Source organism: Chenopodium album, chromosome 5 (genome assembly GCF_948465745.1).
Source record: "Chenopodium album chromosome 5, dcCheAlbu1.1, whole genome shotgun sequence".
NCBI classification, from domain to species: domain Eukaryota; kingdom Viridiplantae; phylum Streptophyta; class Magnoliopsida; order Caryophyllales; family Amaranthaceae; genus Chenopodium; species Chenopodium album.
In genome coordinates, this window is record NC_137838.1 from 78049791 (window position 1) to 78064878 (window position 15088).

The 15088-nt window shown below is 33.2% G+C and overlaps 1 protein-coding gene and 1 pseudogene across 2 annotated transcripts; one reads left to right on the top strand and one right to left on the bottom strand.

The window, feature by feature from the left end:
• The first annotated feature begins 1546 nt into the window (after nucleotides 1–1546).
• On the top strand, nucleotides 1547–14685 carry LOC145632403 (putative aldo-keto reductase 2; annotated as a pseudogene). The gene is made up of 8 exons (XR_014112568.1): nucleotides 1547–1825; nucleotides 2866–3066; nucleotides 3793–3965; nucleotides 4152–4254; nucleotides 5186–5545; nucleotides 13622–13764; nucleotides 13850–13955; nucleotides 14153–14685. The product of XR_014112568.1 is annotated as a putative aldo-keto reductase 2 (transcript).
• Nucleotides 6821–8494, bottom strand: LOC145631197 (transcription factor MYB60-like). Its single transcript, XM_081683293.1, has 3 exons — nucleotides 8245–8494; nucleotides 7879–8008; nucleotides 6821–7762 (listed from the first exon to the last, which is right to left on the bottom strand). The coding sequence occupies exons 1-3, from the start codon at nucleotides 8375–8377 to the stop codon at nucleotides 7048–7050; spliced, it is 978 nt and encodes a 325-aa protein (XP_081539419.1). The 5' UTR covers nucleotides 8378–8494; the 3' UTR covers nucleotides 6821–7047.
• Nucleotides 14686–15088: the final 403 nt, after the last annotated feature.

Here is a 15088-nt window from a genome sequence, read left to right on the forward strand (position 1 = left end):
TTTCTTGCACCTTAATTTAATTTTACATCAATGTCATCCCTGTGCCTAATTCTTGATACTATATAGTAACTTATTGACAGAATATCTATATGATTTTCCAACCCATATGATGACTAATTTCTCGAGCCAAATCGAGCAATCACACCCTCCCCCCAAATTAAATTCTTGCATTACAAACACGGAATCCTCTATTCAAGGTCTCATTAAGTTGTGTAGGCGTAGGGAAAACTATCAACAAAAAACTTTCAAGTCCACCACAACTAATGATCTTATAAGCAATGATGTTGTACCATGGAGACTTCATCTAGTGAATATCCTAGAATCCCCTCAAGCTCACATCGTCGTGATTATTCTACTAATATTTGATCTCGCGATATCCTTTATTGAGCTCTCTTCCTCTTTAACACCAACCAAATGCAAAGATGTGGAAGGAAGAAGACTAGAAACATGGTTTCATTGGGTAGGAATTGCAATTCTAGGCCTCTTATTTTTGAAAACAATCCTTTTGTGTGTAGGGTTAGGGAGGGCATTTTTCGAGAAGCTAGGCTATGTTGTTGATGGTGTGGTTGTAGTGGTGGCATTGGTGTTAGAGCTGGCCTTAGTGAGGGTTGGAGGAGGATTGTTGGTGGTGGTGAGCTTATGGCGAGTGGTTCGAGCCGTGGAGAGTGTATTCGAGTTAAGTGATGATGCCATTCAAGCCAAGGTTGAGGAGGTGGTTAGTGAGTTTGTTGTGCTAAGAGAGGAAAATAAGAGGCTTTTGGACACAATTGCTGAAGAAGAGAAGATCATAGTGCAGCTTCAAGAACAGCTTGGTGGCCTTTATACACAAATGTTAACAACTTCAAATTTCTAATCTACTAGTATTGTAAATGACTTTTATCTTTGTACAATGGTAAATACTTTTATACAATGTTATAATGGATGCGAGAAAGACTAAAAAAAAATCAACAAATACAAACACAGAGGTTCAACATTGATCACTTGTAAAGTTACAATGCAATTAGATACATTCACGAACAATCTCTAATGATTAAGATATTATGTTAACCTTAATTAAGTCCAAAAATTGTTCCATCCAAAATCAATTAATCGATGTTAAAGTTCACAATTTTACTCTCACATAACATGCATTTGATCATATTACTTTTGTCTCTTATTAATTCAACTTGATCGATAAAGGATTGAGTAACAAAGTAAAAAATAACAACGGGTAAATAATCATTGAAGATGAAGGTAGAAGCCAAAAGGTAGTATGAAAATAAGAGGTGTCAATACTTGATCCGACCAACCAAAAAAATATCTGATTAATATAATAATTTAGAATGACTCACGTTTAAAATTAGACCCGACCTGACCTCACCGAACTCGATAGTCAATATGGGTTACACTAAAAAATATTTTCGACTTTTGTTATTTTGTTCTTACTTTTCCAGTATCACAATTCTACAAACATCACTACATCATTATTCAATTTAGTGAAGTCATGAATGAAGTCATAACTGCCTACAATTCTCTCATTCTCCCACATTTTAAAGGAATTATTTTTCTCCAATAAAATCATCAAAAATTGGAAACAGAAAACCCAGAAAATTCAAAATAAAATCATCAAAAATTAAAATCAATGGCAGAAGTGAAGAAGATGAAGTTGGGTTCGCAAGGGTTAGAAGTATCAGTCCAAGGACTTGGGTGTGCAGGATTAGTTCGACCACCAAAGCCAGAAGATGAGATGATTGCTCTAATTCATCATGCCATTAATTCTGGCATCACTTTTCTTGATACTTCTGATATTTATGGCCCCTTTACCAGTGAAATTCTTGTGGGAAAGGTACAATTTCTTCATTTTTTTCCTTATTGTTCTTGTTAAAAATTGAGATTGATTTAGCTTTTTGCAATAATTGTGGGTTTGATTGTAGTTTTTGTATGTTAAAATTGATGGGTCTTGTTGAAAAAGCTACAATTTTTCATATTTTTGGTTGTTTTGGATGTTAATGTATCATGTAATTGGAAAATTAGTGGAGTTTGTTTGGTTGACTTTGTGGACTAGCTACTGATTCTCATCCAATTTGTTTTGTTTATATTATTTTTAGAATTTGAGATTGTTTATGCTAATTGTTTACTATTTAACCATTTTTTTGTTTTGTGGGGAGATTATTTGGAGGTTAAGCAATATTGTTAAATTTGTCTGAGAACAGGAATTAAAATGTGACACATTTTGTGCTCTTGGTTGATTAAATTTAATATTTTTAGTAGCTGTTTGCAAACCTTGATTGATGTAATTGGTATTTTGTGGCTAAGGTTTTGAACATTTATGCAAAAAAAAAAAAAAAAAATTGATGGGTTGTTATTAGTTGGTATGATGGTTGTATATGGATACTCTATAAGTCTATATCAACATATTATGGTTCCTAAGCTAGCCAAAAAAAAAAAAAAAAAAATTGCAAAACCCCTTATTTCGAATGCATAATCGATATCTAAGAACTCGAAGAAGATCTAGTCCTGTGGTGGCTGGGGTACAAAATTTTACACTTTTGTTTATGATTAGACTGTCTTTACTTGTACACAATATTCTGATAGAATTTTTGTGGTGAGCTTGGTGGGAAAAGCACCAAGTTCCCTCCTTTTTGTCCTCCTCTTGTAAAAGGAGACTAGTTATGATGGGAGGAGTACTTCTAGTTTGGGGGGCAAGTCTCGTGGATAGGGTATTGCTTAGGCACAAAAGTTTACAATGCTATTTTACATCATGTTTGTTGAAGTTGTATATAAATTTCAACACGTTTTGCCATACATCCTCCTGCATTTTGTTGTTTATGATGATATTATTGCTAGTTTTGTTGCAGACATTAATGTTCTTGATTAATTAATCAGGCTCTAAAAGGAGGGATGAGAGAGAAGGTACAATTAGCTACCAAGTTTGGGTTAATATCAGCTGATGGTAAGATAGAGGTGCGGGGTGATCCTGCCTATGTGAGGGCTGCTTGTGAGGCTAGCTTGAAGAGACTTGATGTTGATTGCATAGACCTTTATTATCAGCATCGTGTCGATACCAGTGTTCCGATAGAAGTAACGGTTAGTATGTGAATGTCTCTAATTCATAGCCTTCCCCTATTTATACTTTAACTTTTATATTTGTTACCCGTTTACTGTTTTGCAAGAACTGAATGAGGTTCAAATTTGAGATCTCTATATATGCTATTGGACTAGTTTATTTGTAAGCTCTTCCTTTTATTATTATTATTTTTCTTAACTTATGTAAGTATGTAAGTTACACCTGCCATTGGCTCCTCTAAATTTGTGCAACTAAACTGCACTAATAATTTCCTAGGGGGATACATTTACTTGTTTAAATGAAAATGATTATTTGTTTGAGGACCTACTCTATATTGAACGGCTGAATATTATACTTGTACTAAACGTCAGTGAACTGTGACAGATACAAATGTATATTGGGAGACTTTCTTCTTCTGTGATGAATATTGGTGGTTAAGAGAATAGTGGGAGTGGGGTGGGGTTGTTGAAGCTCACCTCTGCACTCAAGTTTCAAGCATGTATTTTTGTTTTTTTATTTGGTGAATTGCTGCAAAAAATTTGGATCTTTTGTGCCAATGAACAGTCCTACTGATTTAAACCTTGTAAGATGTTACGAGTAAAATTGGTTCATCATGTTGGCTTCATTTATTAATTAAACCACAACATTCTGTTGTCTAATGCTTCATATAAATCATATTTGTTAATAATACTGTGCTGCCCTCTCTGGCTGCTGCTCCTATCATGATTCTGCTGTCCATCTTTCAGGTAGGTGAGCTCAAAAAATTGGTTGAAGAGGGAAAGATCAAGTACATTGGTCTATCAGAAGCATCTGCTACGACAATCAGAAGAGCTCATGCTGTCCACCCCATAACAGCTGTGCAGATGGAGTGGTCTTTGTGGACACGAGATTTAGAGGAAGAAATTGTGCCTACCTGCAGGTGAGTCCACTGTTACTTTTTTCTTTTAGAACTGCACAAAGTCTACTGATTATGATAAGTTTGGTGAATTCAGGAGGATCTTCCTCACCTATGGTTGGAAGTCATGGAACCATATTGTATAGTTATAATGGTTGTTAGTTGTATTTATTTATCTTAGTACATGAGCATATTGTTGATGTTGAACAGAGAACTAGGCATCGGAATTGTAGCATATAGCCCTTTAGGACGTGGATTCTTTTCATTGGGAGCCAAGGTGGTTGAAAACTTCTATGAAGGTGACTACCGAAAGGTGTGTTCAAATTTCAATGCATTTACATTAAAAAATAGTGGCCTTCCTAGCATTTTATTATTGTGTAAACTTGCTATATTTTGAAAAAATTCCCCATCATATCCTGTTGATAGTTTTGAACAATTTTGAAAAAAGGCCTCTAGTTGGCAAATTTTCAACTTCAAATTACAATAGGCTATTGACTAAATCATATACCTCTGGCAATTGTCCCGTGTATTCAATTGCTGTGAAGTTTGAAGTTCTTAGCTGTCTTTTGACTCAAAAATCTACTAAAAACAGCCTCTTTGCAAATAGAGGATTAGACATCAAGAGCATCTTCACTATTTCTCAGGCTAGACTGTTTAGACTTTAGAATCAAGTCATTCAACTACCTTTCAAAGGCAGGAGTCATTTTAGAGGTGTTGAGGGTGATGGCTAATGGGGTAGTATATTATGGCTTTGAGCAAAGGTTTCCTTTGCAAATCTTGTAGACTATTATACATTTGTTTTGCACCGTTTGCCTTTTCATATTAATATCTGGGTGAGTAATCTTAGATTAGTGCAAATAATGATAAGAGTATTATAAGTTAGTGGAATAGTTGGCTTTTCCATCCTTTTTCTGTATTTACTATAATAGGACGAGAGAAGATGGGAGTATTAGAACTAGAACCACCATGAAAGGAACGGGAAGCTGATGTCATCACAGAAACCAAGAGTATGACATTCTGCATCCTTAAATCTTCACTGATGCTGTATGAATTGTAGAGGTTTTGGTGTTTGGCATATGTAAATCGATGGTGTTTTAATTTGGGTGTGGAAGTTGGATGTTATCAGGAGTGATTCCCTTATTATTTTCAATTTTATGTGTTCTTCTCCATTTATTACCCACTTTTTCTTTTATTGTCATTATTATATACTTCGTATATGTGTGTGCTGATAAATATTCTTGTAGAATATACCGAGGTTCCTGCCTGAAAACCTTGAGCATAACAAACACGTTTTTGAACGGGTTAGTGATATGGCTGCAAGGAAAGGGTGCACTGCATCGCAGCTCGCTCTTGCTTGGGTTCATCATCAAGGGGACGATGTCTATCCTATCCCAGGCACAAGCAAGATCAACAATCTGAACCAAAATATTGCAGCCTTGACAGTGAAACTAACACCTGATGAAATGGCTGAACTCGAGTCGTATGCTTCTGCTGATAATGTGAAGGGTGATAGAACCTGGACTAAAACCTTTTCTTGGATGGATTCAGATACCCCTCCTTTGTCTTCTTGGCAATCATCATAGAACAATCTATTGCAAAAATATGTTGTATTCTTGATTCACAGGTACAAAAGTTATAAATAATGTGTTCACTTGTTTGTATTCAAAATTCTTTATCCATCATTTTTCGAATTAGATTAACTCTAATAGGAAGTATGAAGTATAATTTAAGTCCCGTCAAAAAAAAAAAAAAAAGTATAATTTAAGTGATTCAAAGTTTTCTCCTTTTCTCAAAACTATTTTGGGCTTCTAAAAAAATGCTATTCCTCAAGAACTCCTTGTTTGGCCCAACAATTGTTTCTCAAGCCAAGAAATGCTTCAAAAAGCTTGCCAATTATAGTCTAAGTACTTAATGATTTATTTATCTTGTTCCTTTTTATTAATCTAACTTGAATTATTGTGATAAAATTAAAGCAAGTTGGATGATATATATATATTTTTTTTCTAATTATTTTTTTTAAAAAATTATTTTTATATCATTTGTAAAGTCATATGGGATTTGTTTTAAAGTTTTGGATTAACCTAATTAAGATTAACGTAATTCTACAATAATCACATCAATCGGACGTTTGTGTTTTTGTCACATTCCTAAATTAATATTCCCGTCAATTTTTGATGATCCTTTTCGTATTCATTACAGTAGTGAATTGCAGTAATGAGAATGAAGTTTAAGTGTATTTTAGTATGGAAGACAACCTCAATCCTTAAGCACAGCTTGTGTTTTCTTCATATTTTTCCATTACCAGTTAGGAGGTAGTATTACGTGAGACTGTGAGAATAACTTACTAATAAAAACAAACAATTTACGAGTCATTTTGAGTGATCATGCAATTGATTTTCTTAATAAATCTACATATAAATTCATTCTCACTACCATAGTTTATAATCGATTATCAAACGACCCATAATACTTATTTTCAAGCTTAAGGGTTGCATATATTATTAATACTCGTAATTTCAAAATGATTGTTATTATTGAAACTATTATCCCCGTTGTAGTAGGTGGGGTGACGTTATTGTATGTTTCTAATTTCTCGATTAAAGCCGAATTTGCAATAATACAAGATGATCAAGGACCAAGATTAGTAATCACATTTAAAGCTGAAATTTCAGGCTCAAGCATTAAATTGGACGACTATTTTAGCTAATTGGAGCTTTCATTCAAAATTAATTACGCCATTTTTATGTAGGGTCATCTTGCTTTAAATTTTTAATTTATGGCTTTAAATTTTGGATTGGTCCCTCTCTCACCACATGCATGCAATCGTACGTAATTAACGTTTATAGGGTCCATTATCATTAACATAAACGTATATCATATAAAAAAAAATATCATAATATATAATAAGCTTAATTTAATTCATCAATTAGAAACTAATTTAAAGAAAAATTACAGCATTTTTTTACAACTTGCAAGAGCTGCTCGATCTCCTCCTAATTAACATGTTTATTGTTAATAATCATGCGTTACAATTCATAATTTATGTAGCTTAAACTATATATAATTACTACTTTAGGCTAATTAATTTTGCATACACCATAATTCATTAGAAAATAGATGGTAGCCGCAAAATTTCTTGAGCTACTTGACGAGATGTAGTAGATTCATCCAAAAGCCATTTCTCTAGAAATGTTAACGGAGGATTATTTCCATCGTCGTCATCCATGTAATCCATGTTTTCGTGTACCTTTGCACCTTCGTTAGAATCCTCCTCAGTAGAGTCGTCACAAGCAGTAGTAGTAGTGACCATGCCAACCTTATTATCACTATTAAGGTTGTCAAACGACAACATTGACTCGAATTGATCATCTTCTTCGTCACCAACACATCCATCATGAGCAATATCATTATTATCATTATTGTTGTTGTTGTCGTTGTTGTTGTCGTCGTGATTGTTACCAACTTCCAACTTATGTTTGGAAGTTGGTGAACACTTCATCCAACTCTCGAGAAGCCTTGAGATGTTCTCGGTGCTCGAGGCATAACAAGTTGATGATGAGGATGGTGGTTGTGGTGGTGTTAGCATATTGTTGCGATCAGCACTATTATTCTCGTAGTTATTATTATGATTATGATTATTGTCGTCGTTGATGGATTTGTTATTGTGTAGAGAAGATGAAGAAGATGAGGTTAGAGGATTTTGTGGCTCTTGATGAAAAGATGATTGAAACCTCTTAAGTTTCTTCTTCAAGTGGGTGTTCCAATAGTTCTTGATGTCATTATCTGTTCTTTGTGGAAGATAAGAAGCAATTGCTGCCCATCTTAAACATAAAATAATGAAGGAAATAAATAAATTTATTTATACAAACACAATTTATATATGACTAAAGTTTTCATCAAATTAAAAAAATAAAAATGTTTAGGGTTAGAAAATTACTTGTTACCCAATAATGCTTGTAAATGGATAATCATTCCTTCTTCATGAGATGTAAAGTTGCCTCGTTTAATTCCTGGCCTAAGATAATTCGTCCATCTTAACCTACAACTCTTGCTGCACCTTTGCAACCCTTTTACAAAATGTACAATAATATTTACATAAATTTATGAAATATAAGAAACTATAGAATATGATGACAATGAGGTCAAAAAAAAAAAAAAAAAAAAAAAAAAAACCTACTTTGATGATAAGGTTCGGTCCAAAAGCATAAAATAAACTCGAAAAACTGAAATAATCATAGATCAGGATAATCTCAACCGAGTTTTATTTTATTTCTTACTCCTAATAAAAAATAAAAATATGTACCTGTATTGGTAGGTACAGATCTCCAGTTTCCCGGACCATGTTCTTGAATGTACGAAACGAGAATGATATCTTCTTCGGGGGTCCAAGGGCCTTTCTTGATGCCATCTTTGTCACAGCAAGGTGGTCTTCCCATGGCTAGCTTAGCTAAGCTCTCAGCTCGTTGGATGTGTTTATTAGGTTTATTTTTTCTATGTAACTTATTATAGTATACAAGAGAAGTATAGTAGTGGTAGCTAATTCTAAGAAGTTCATGAAAAAGTGACATCAACTGCCAACTATAAAGTGGCAATAAAGTTAGGGAAACTTTAATTTCCCATTGATCTACCCGTGCTGACTCACTTGACCTCTAATAACTTTATAGTAGGAGTATTAAATTTATAGCGAGTCAATCATTTAATACTAATAAAGTCAAAAGGTAAAGTTGTTTAATTAATCACTTCATGGACTTATCTCACTCTTTTACTTATTTGGTTTATTTTAATAATTTATTTCTTCGTTTTTTTAGCTGATACATTTCTTTTTATTACATTTGTGATTTGTCAATATAAAAGTGCAAAATTCATATTCTTACTATCATTAATTATCAATTAGTAAATATTAGTAAATATTGTTAAACACAAAGTCTTATATGTGGCTGGTCACACCGTGTGGCTGGGGTTACTTCGTTAGTGTAATAGGGGTTACTTGATCAGTGTTAAAGGGGTTAGTTTGTCAGTACAATAGGGTTACTCAATTAGTGTTAAAAGCTCGATATTTTGGAATTATAGTGAGACGATTCTAACAAACTTTTACTTAGAAATATGCTTTCTAATCAATAAACTACAAAAACTAATTAAAGTAGAGTTTGTCAATAACAACAATAGTTAAAATATCTATCTATCTATATATATATATATATATATATATATATATATATATATATATATATATATATATATATATATATATATATATATAAAATAAAATTAAAAAAAAAAAAAAAAAGAATGAAGAAAATATTATTTTTGTTAAGATATTTTTTTTCTTTTGAGGGGGGCAAATTATATTCACATGATGCATGAGAATGTCAGCTTTAATTTATATGGCCTTCCTAAAACAGAGGAAGACATGATTCAACTTATCACCTTCCTCGATACTAATGAGATTTCTCCTTGGCAAGGTAATTGAAATTCGAACATACACTCATTTTTTAACTACTTAATTAGAGACAATGTGAACAATATACTTGGCCAGGCCAATTTGACTCGTTTTAATCACAACATGTTTGTAGGAAAGCAAATATTTGTGCAAACTATATAATCTCACGAGAACAGTACACTTGACAGCCAAACAACATGCAAGATCGATATGGATTCTTATTAGATAGACGACAAATTTCTTATTTTATTATTTCTGACAAGTTAGGCTGCAGTTTTGAGAGATACTAATTTTTTTTTTTTTAATTGTATATCTTTATTTTCTATATTATATTAAAAAAAAATACATATATATTGGAACTTTATGTTATCAATTTTTAGAAAATTTATTTATGCCAATGAAATTCCCGTTGAGGCAAACAAAAATATCTTTTAGAAACAGATACATCCCCTAATGGACCTTACATCCCGTAATGTACCTTACAACGAGTGATATATACATCCCGTAATGTACCTTACAAGTTACAACGAGTGATTATATTAGTTGTTACTTTCGTGTTTTGAGTGACAAGTTTCATTCATATGTACCTTACTCTAGTACGTACCAACAAAATGATCAATTAAAACATGATCCCCAAATTCAACCCTTGATAACAAATCCATCTCTTGGTAGGGACAAAGGGAGTAATCTCTCTTCACTTCTTGTTTATTTGCCCCCACAAAAGTCTTTGTAGGTTGAATTCTTTGAATTCATACTTCCCAATCCCCTACAATATCGACACTGCATTACATAAGTGGGGATATCTTATTGAAATATCGAGTCCCCCCTATTATAATGCATGTTTGCCTCATTCATTTATTATTTTATGATCTCTAAGAAATAATGATCGACTGTTAATTATTTTACTATGTCTTAGGGCCTGTTCAATTTAGCTTAATTTCAATTCAGTACATTCAGCTCTTAATTTCCTTCTCTCATAAAATATTCATTTCAGTCAAGCTCATTTCAGTTCAGCTCAGCTCAATTCAGTAAATGTGAAGAGGCCCTAGTAGCAACTAGACCTTGTTATTAGGTAGATCATTGTAGGTCAATTGTGGGTCGGATCACATTTTATAGGGTCAATAGCGGGTTGGACCAATGCGGGTTGTGGGTCAATAGCGGTTTGATAATGGACGGGCCAACATAATATCAATTAAATGAACAAAGCCATTAGCAAGTATATATGAATACAAATTTATCTATGTAATTACTTTTACTTTATCTACTAGTATTATGTTTGTCTATTAAATTGGAAAAATATTTTGGACTTATATTGACCCTACCAAATAAGGGTCTTGTCCGTTAAAGGCATTGTCCATTAAAACCCTTTAAAACTGGCCCTGACCCTATTACCATTAGGTTACCCTACGCAATAACCAGTTCTAATAGCAACATAGAAAAATAGGTAGATACGGAGTATGAAATTACATGCTATGATGAGTGTAACAAGATTCAATGGGATTATTCTTTTTAATAACTGAATCAGAATGTGTGGTCAAACTTTATGAAGTTTGACTCTTAAAATGCAAGTGAAGCAAGGGCAAAGGCATCGGAGTATAGATCTAGTGACTGAGTGACATAACTACATAAGCTTGATCTTCTCAACCATGGATGATGAATTGTTTTAATTGCTCCTTTGAAGCACAACTTAACATTATACACTATTATTGCTTCGATCAATAAATTAAAACAAAATTGTTCATCCTTACAAGATTAATACAAAATAATGAACAATCTTCTTATTATATTGGTTAATTACAAATTACATGTAACAAGATTGTATGTAGCCAATTATTGTAAATATTACTGTGTCATATACTTCCTATATTTATTTTTAGTCGTAACAATTTGACTAAGTGTTTGGTTACATCATGGTCTCGAGTTTTGTAAACAACCTGCTTCTTGTAGCTTAGCATGCGTAGGATCTCAATATTAATATGCGTACACGGGTGTTAAACTACTGCTCTAATACTCCCATGCTATAGTGAATTTCTATGAAATTTGGGCAGGAAAAGTATCTCTTTTGAACTCCAATAATTGATCGATACTTCATGCTTAAGGTTAATTAATATTTGTATGTTAAATATTAATTACAGCAAAGGAGTATTATTTGTGAGACATAAAATATTACTTAACTGCAACAAAGGACCAATATTTAGTGGAGGAAGTAGTACTTGTTTGATTGCTATCCCATTTTGATCCCTAAATGTCAATTGGGCCATCAAGCCCAATAAGTCAAGTTTCTAAATCTACATAACTAGCCCAAAGGCATATCAAAGTCCATAGAAGAGGCCCATGTGCTCACAACTTGACACGTATCAAAGGGCCCCACACTACCCGATGGGTATAAATTCCCCAAATTCCACCATAATAAGGTATTATTAGCCACAAGCACTATTTCTTGCACAAGCTCTATTACACTCTCTCCATTGAAGTAATTTAGTACTGACTTAGGCATTGGAGGGGAGATTATCGGACAGACGGACACCCCGAGACTAGTTTATGTGCTCTTCTTGTGCAGAAAAACTTTGGTCCGAGTTGACCGCCCAAGTTGTGTCTTCAACCCTTTGACTAAGGATCGATCGATCAAGGTCCACATTGTTTTACCCGAAACAATACTTATTGATAATTTGTGTTAGAAAATTAACAACCAACGAATCATTGTCCTCCCATGCATCTTTTTACATGTTTGACTGACCATTCCAATGAACAAATCAATTTGGCTTACCATATTTTAAAATATACTTTTATGCTAGACTGCTAGTCTCCAAATATGACATTTTTCAACAATTCAACGACAATTATAAAGAAGATAATATACTTCTTTCAAAAAATTAAAGAAGATAATATACTACTATATCTTAATATTGTAAAGTTAATCAATTGACTGCCTTTTATCTTAGATTATCATTCTTTTCTAATTTTTTATATTAATCGTCTAAAATCTCCATGACTTCATCTATTACGCACAAGCAACTTTGCCTAGATTTTATGTACATTATTACACTATAAATAACACGATTTAACCCCTCTAAAAAATAAATTAATTAAACAAGTAATAACTTGTCTAAGAAACTCAAAAAAAAATAACACAAGAAATGGCAGGTGTGGTTGTTAGGAAGATTAAGCTAGGCTCTCAAGGTTTAGAAGTTTCAGCTCAAGGACTAGGATGTATGGGGATGTCTGCCTTTTATGAACCTCGAAAACCCGAGGAAGAAATGATTCAAGTTATTCATCATGCTATTAACTCCGGCATCACCTTCCTTGATACTTCCGACATGTATGGACCTCATACCAATGAGATTCTCCTTGGCAAGGTACTAGCTAGTTGCTACATACATACTTAATTGAGATATTGATATATGTTTAAAATTCTATTGTGTATATATGGTAAACACGAGTTTTTGTGTTAGCTTAACAAATCATTTTGAGACTTCTTGGGCCTGTTCTCATTGATTGAAATGAGCTGAACTGAACTGAACTTATTAAAGCTGAACTGAACTGAAAATAATCTACTGAGAACAGAGGCTTTGTTGTTGTTTTGGTGGTGAATTTTATTTGCATTGTTACATAATTTGATATGTGGATTTTCTATACACTAGTTTGTGTTAATATTATTTTTATGGGTGATTTGATCTATCGAGTAGTTCTAAATTATTAGTGTTGATTGGCATAAATAAAACTTGTACGCGTACTTTGTGATTGTGGATGTTGGGGGGTTTACTAAGTCTTTTGCTACCTTGGATATTCTTGTGAATTGAACAGGCATTAAAAGGAGAATGGAGAGAAAAAGTGGAGTTGGCTACGAAATTTGGCATTAACAACGTTGTTGATACAAAAATGGAAATCCGAGGTGATCCTGCATATGTAAGGGCTGCCTGTGAAGGAAGCTTGAAGCGGCTTGGTGTTGATTGTATCGACCTCTATTATCAACATCGTGTTGATACCAAAGTCCCCATTGAAATCACGGTTAGTTCATTTGCACCATCGTGCTACCATTATCAGAACTACATATTCAACATCGTGTTGATACCAAAGGCCTAATATATATAATTTTTGAGGTAACTTAAAAATATGCCACAATACATACCTTATCAGAACTTGATGTGTTCATGTGTACTAAGTGGATCATTGTAAAAGTTTGTTATAATTTCTTCGTAAATAATTTCAGATGGGAGAACTAAAGAAATTAGTTGAAGAGGGTAAAATTAAGTACATTGGTTTGTCTGAGGTAACTGCTTCGACTATCAGAAGAGCACACGCAGTCCACCCGATAACAGCAATTCAGCTGGAATGGTCATTGTGGACTAGAGATGTGGAGGAAGAAATTATTCCTACCTGCAGGTAAGAATTTTGCATAATTATCTCTTAAAAAAAATGTAAAATCCTTAAATATTTCCAAATCTAATTTTGTCATGTCATTACTTAGGGAACTTGGGATCGGAATTGTATGTTACAGTCCTCTAGGAAGAGGCTTTCTCTCTTCAGGGCCTAAGATGGTTCAGAGCCTTTCAAAGGAGGATGCCCGACTACAGGTATGAATGCGTAATTCCATGTTGAATTCAAGTCGTTCTAACTTCATATGAATTTTCATGTAAAATGTAATTTCATTATGTCTGTTAGATGCAAATTTGCATATGCTAGTCCTGCAGCACATTTTCTCCTGTATCACGTAATATTTAGCAGCATATCAGTTTTATGTTGATCTGTTGTATTATTTCCTCTGTTTCAGTTATTTCCAAGATTCCATCCAGAAAATCTTGAGCATAACAAACACATCTTTGAACGAGTTACTAATATGGCGGTGAAAAAAGGATGTACCCCTGCACAACTAGCACTTGCTTGGATCCATCACCAAGGAGATGATGTTTGTCCAATCCCCGGAACTACTAAGACTGAGAACCTCAAACAGAACATTGGCGCGTTGTCTGTGAAGCTAAGCCCCGAGGATATGACTGAGCTCGAACACCTTGCCTCTGAGGATAGTGTTAAGGGTGATCGATATGTAGCTGGAATTGCTACTTGGAAGACCTATGATACTCCACCTTTGTCTTCATGGAAATCTGAAAACTGAAAAACATAAAGATGGTACTTGGATTGAGACTTCAGAGTGTTGCATTGGTTTTAATTAAATTCCTTTTTAATTTTTTTGTGTGCCGGTTTTTTTTACACAATTGTGTATCAATTTTGTGTAATGTTAAGAGTGATATATGTAAGCGAGTTAGAATAAATGACTTATATTATGTTAGTCACTTTTTTTTTGAATAGTATTATGTTAGTCACTTTTTTTGAATAGTATTATGTTAGTCACTTGATACTTAATACGATTATTTATAAAATTATTGAATTTTTTTGTTTGAAAAAAATGTCCCCAAGAGATGGTATATATGTGGTAACTCATGCTAGCTCTTTTAAGTTGTGACCTTAATGGTGTAACTCATTCAATTTCCAAATGTTTATGTTTTTCAAAGTTCAGATATTGATCGATTTATCTATTTCTTGTTTTTATTTTTATTTTTTAGAAACATTTTAATTTTCCAATTGTGTGTGCTTTTGTTTCTTATTGTAATTTGTATCAATATATATCTTTTGCCTTAACAAAAAGAATTGATTTTCATGAAAATTTCATTGGTTGATTTATTGCGAGGCCACCCTAGTCAATCAAGCT

Bases quoted from the DNA above. Each gene is read 5' to 3' on its own strand.
- LOC145631197 (XM_081683293.1), bottom strand. From the start codon at position 8,377: ATGGGAAGACCACCTTGCTGTGACAAAGATGGCATCAAGAAAGGCCCT. The intron at 8,009-8,244 runs GTACATATTTTT...ATTTTGTAAAAG, and splicing joins ATCTGTACCTACCAATACAG to GGTTGCAAAGGTGCAGCAAG. The intron at 7,763-7,878 runs GTAATTTTCTAA...TTTATGTTTAAG, and splicing joins CAAGCATTATTGGGTAACAA to ATGGGCAGCAATTGCTTCTT.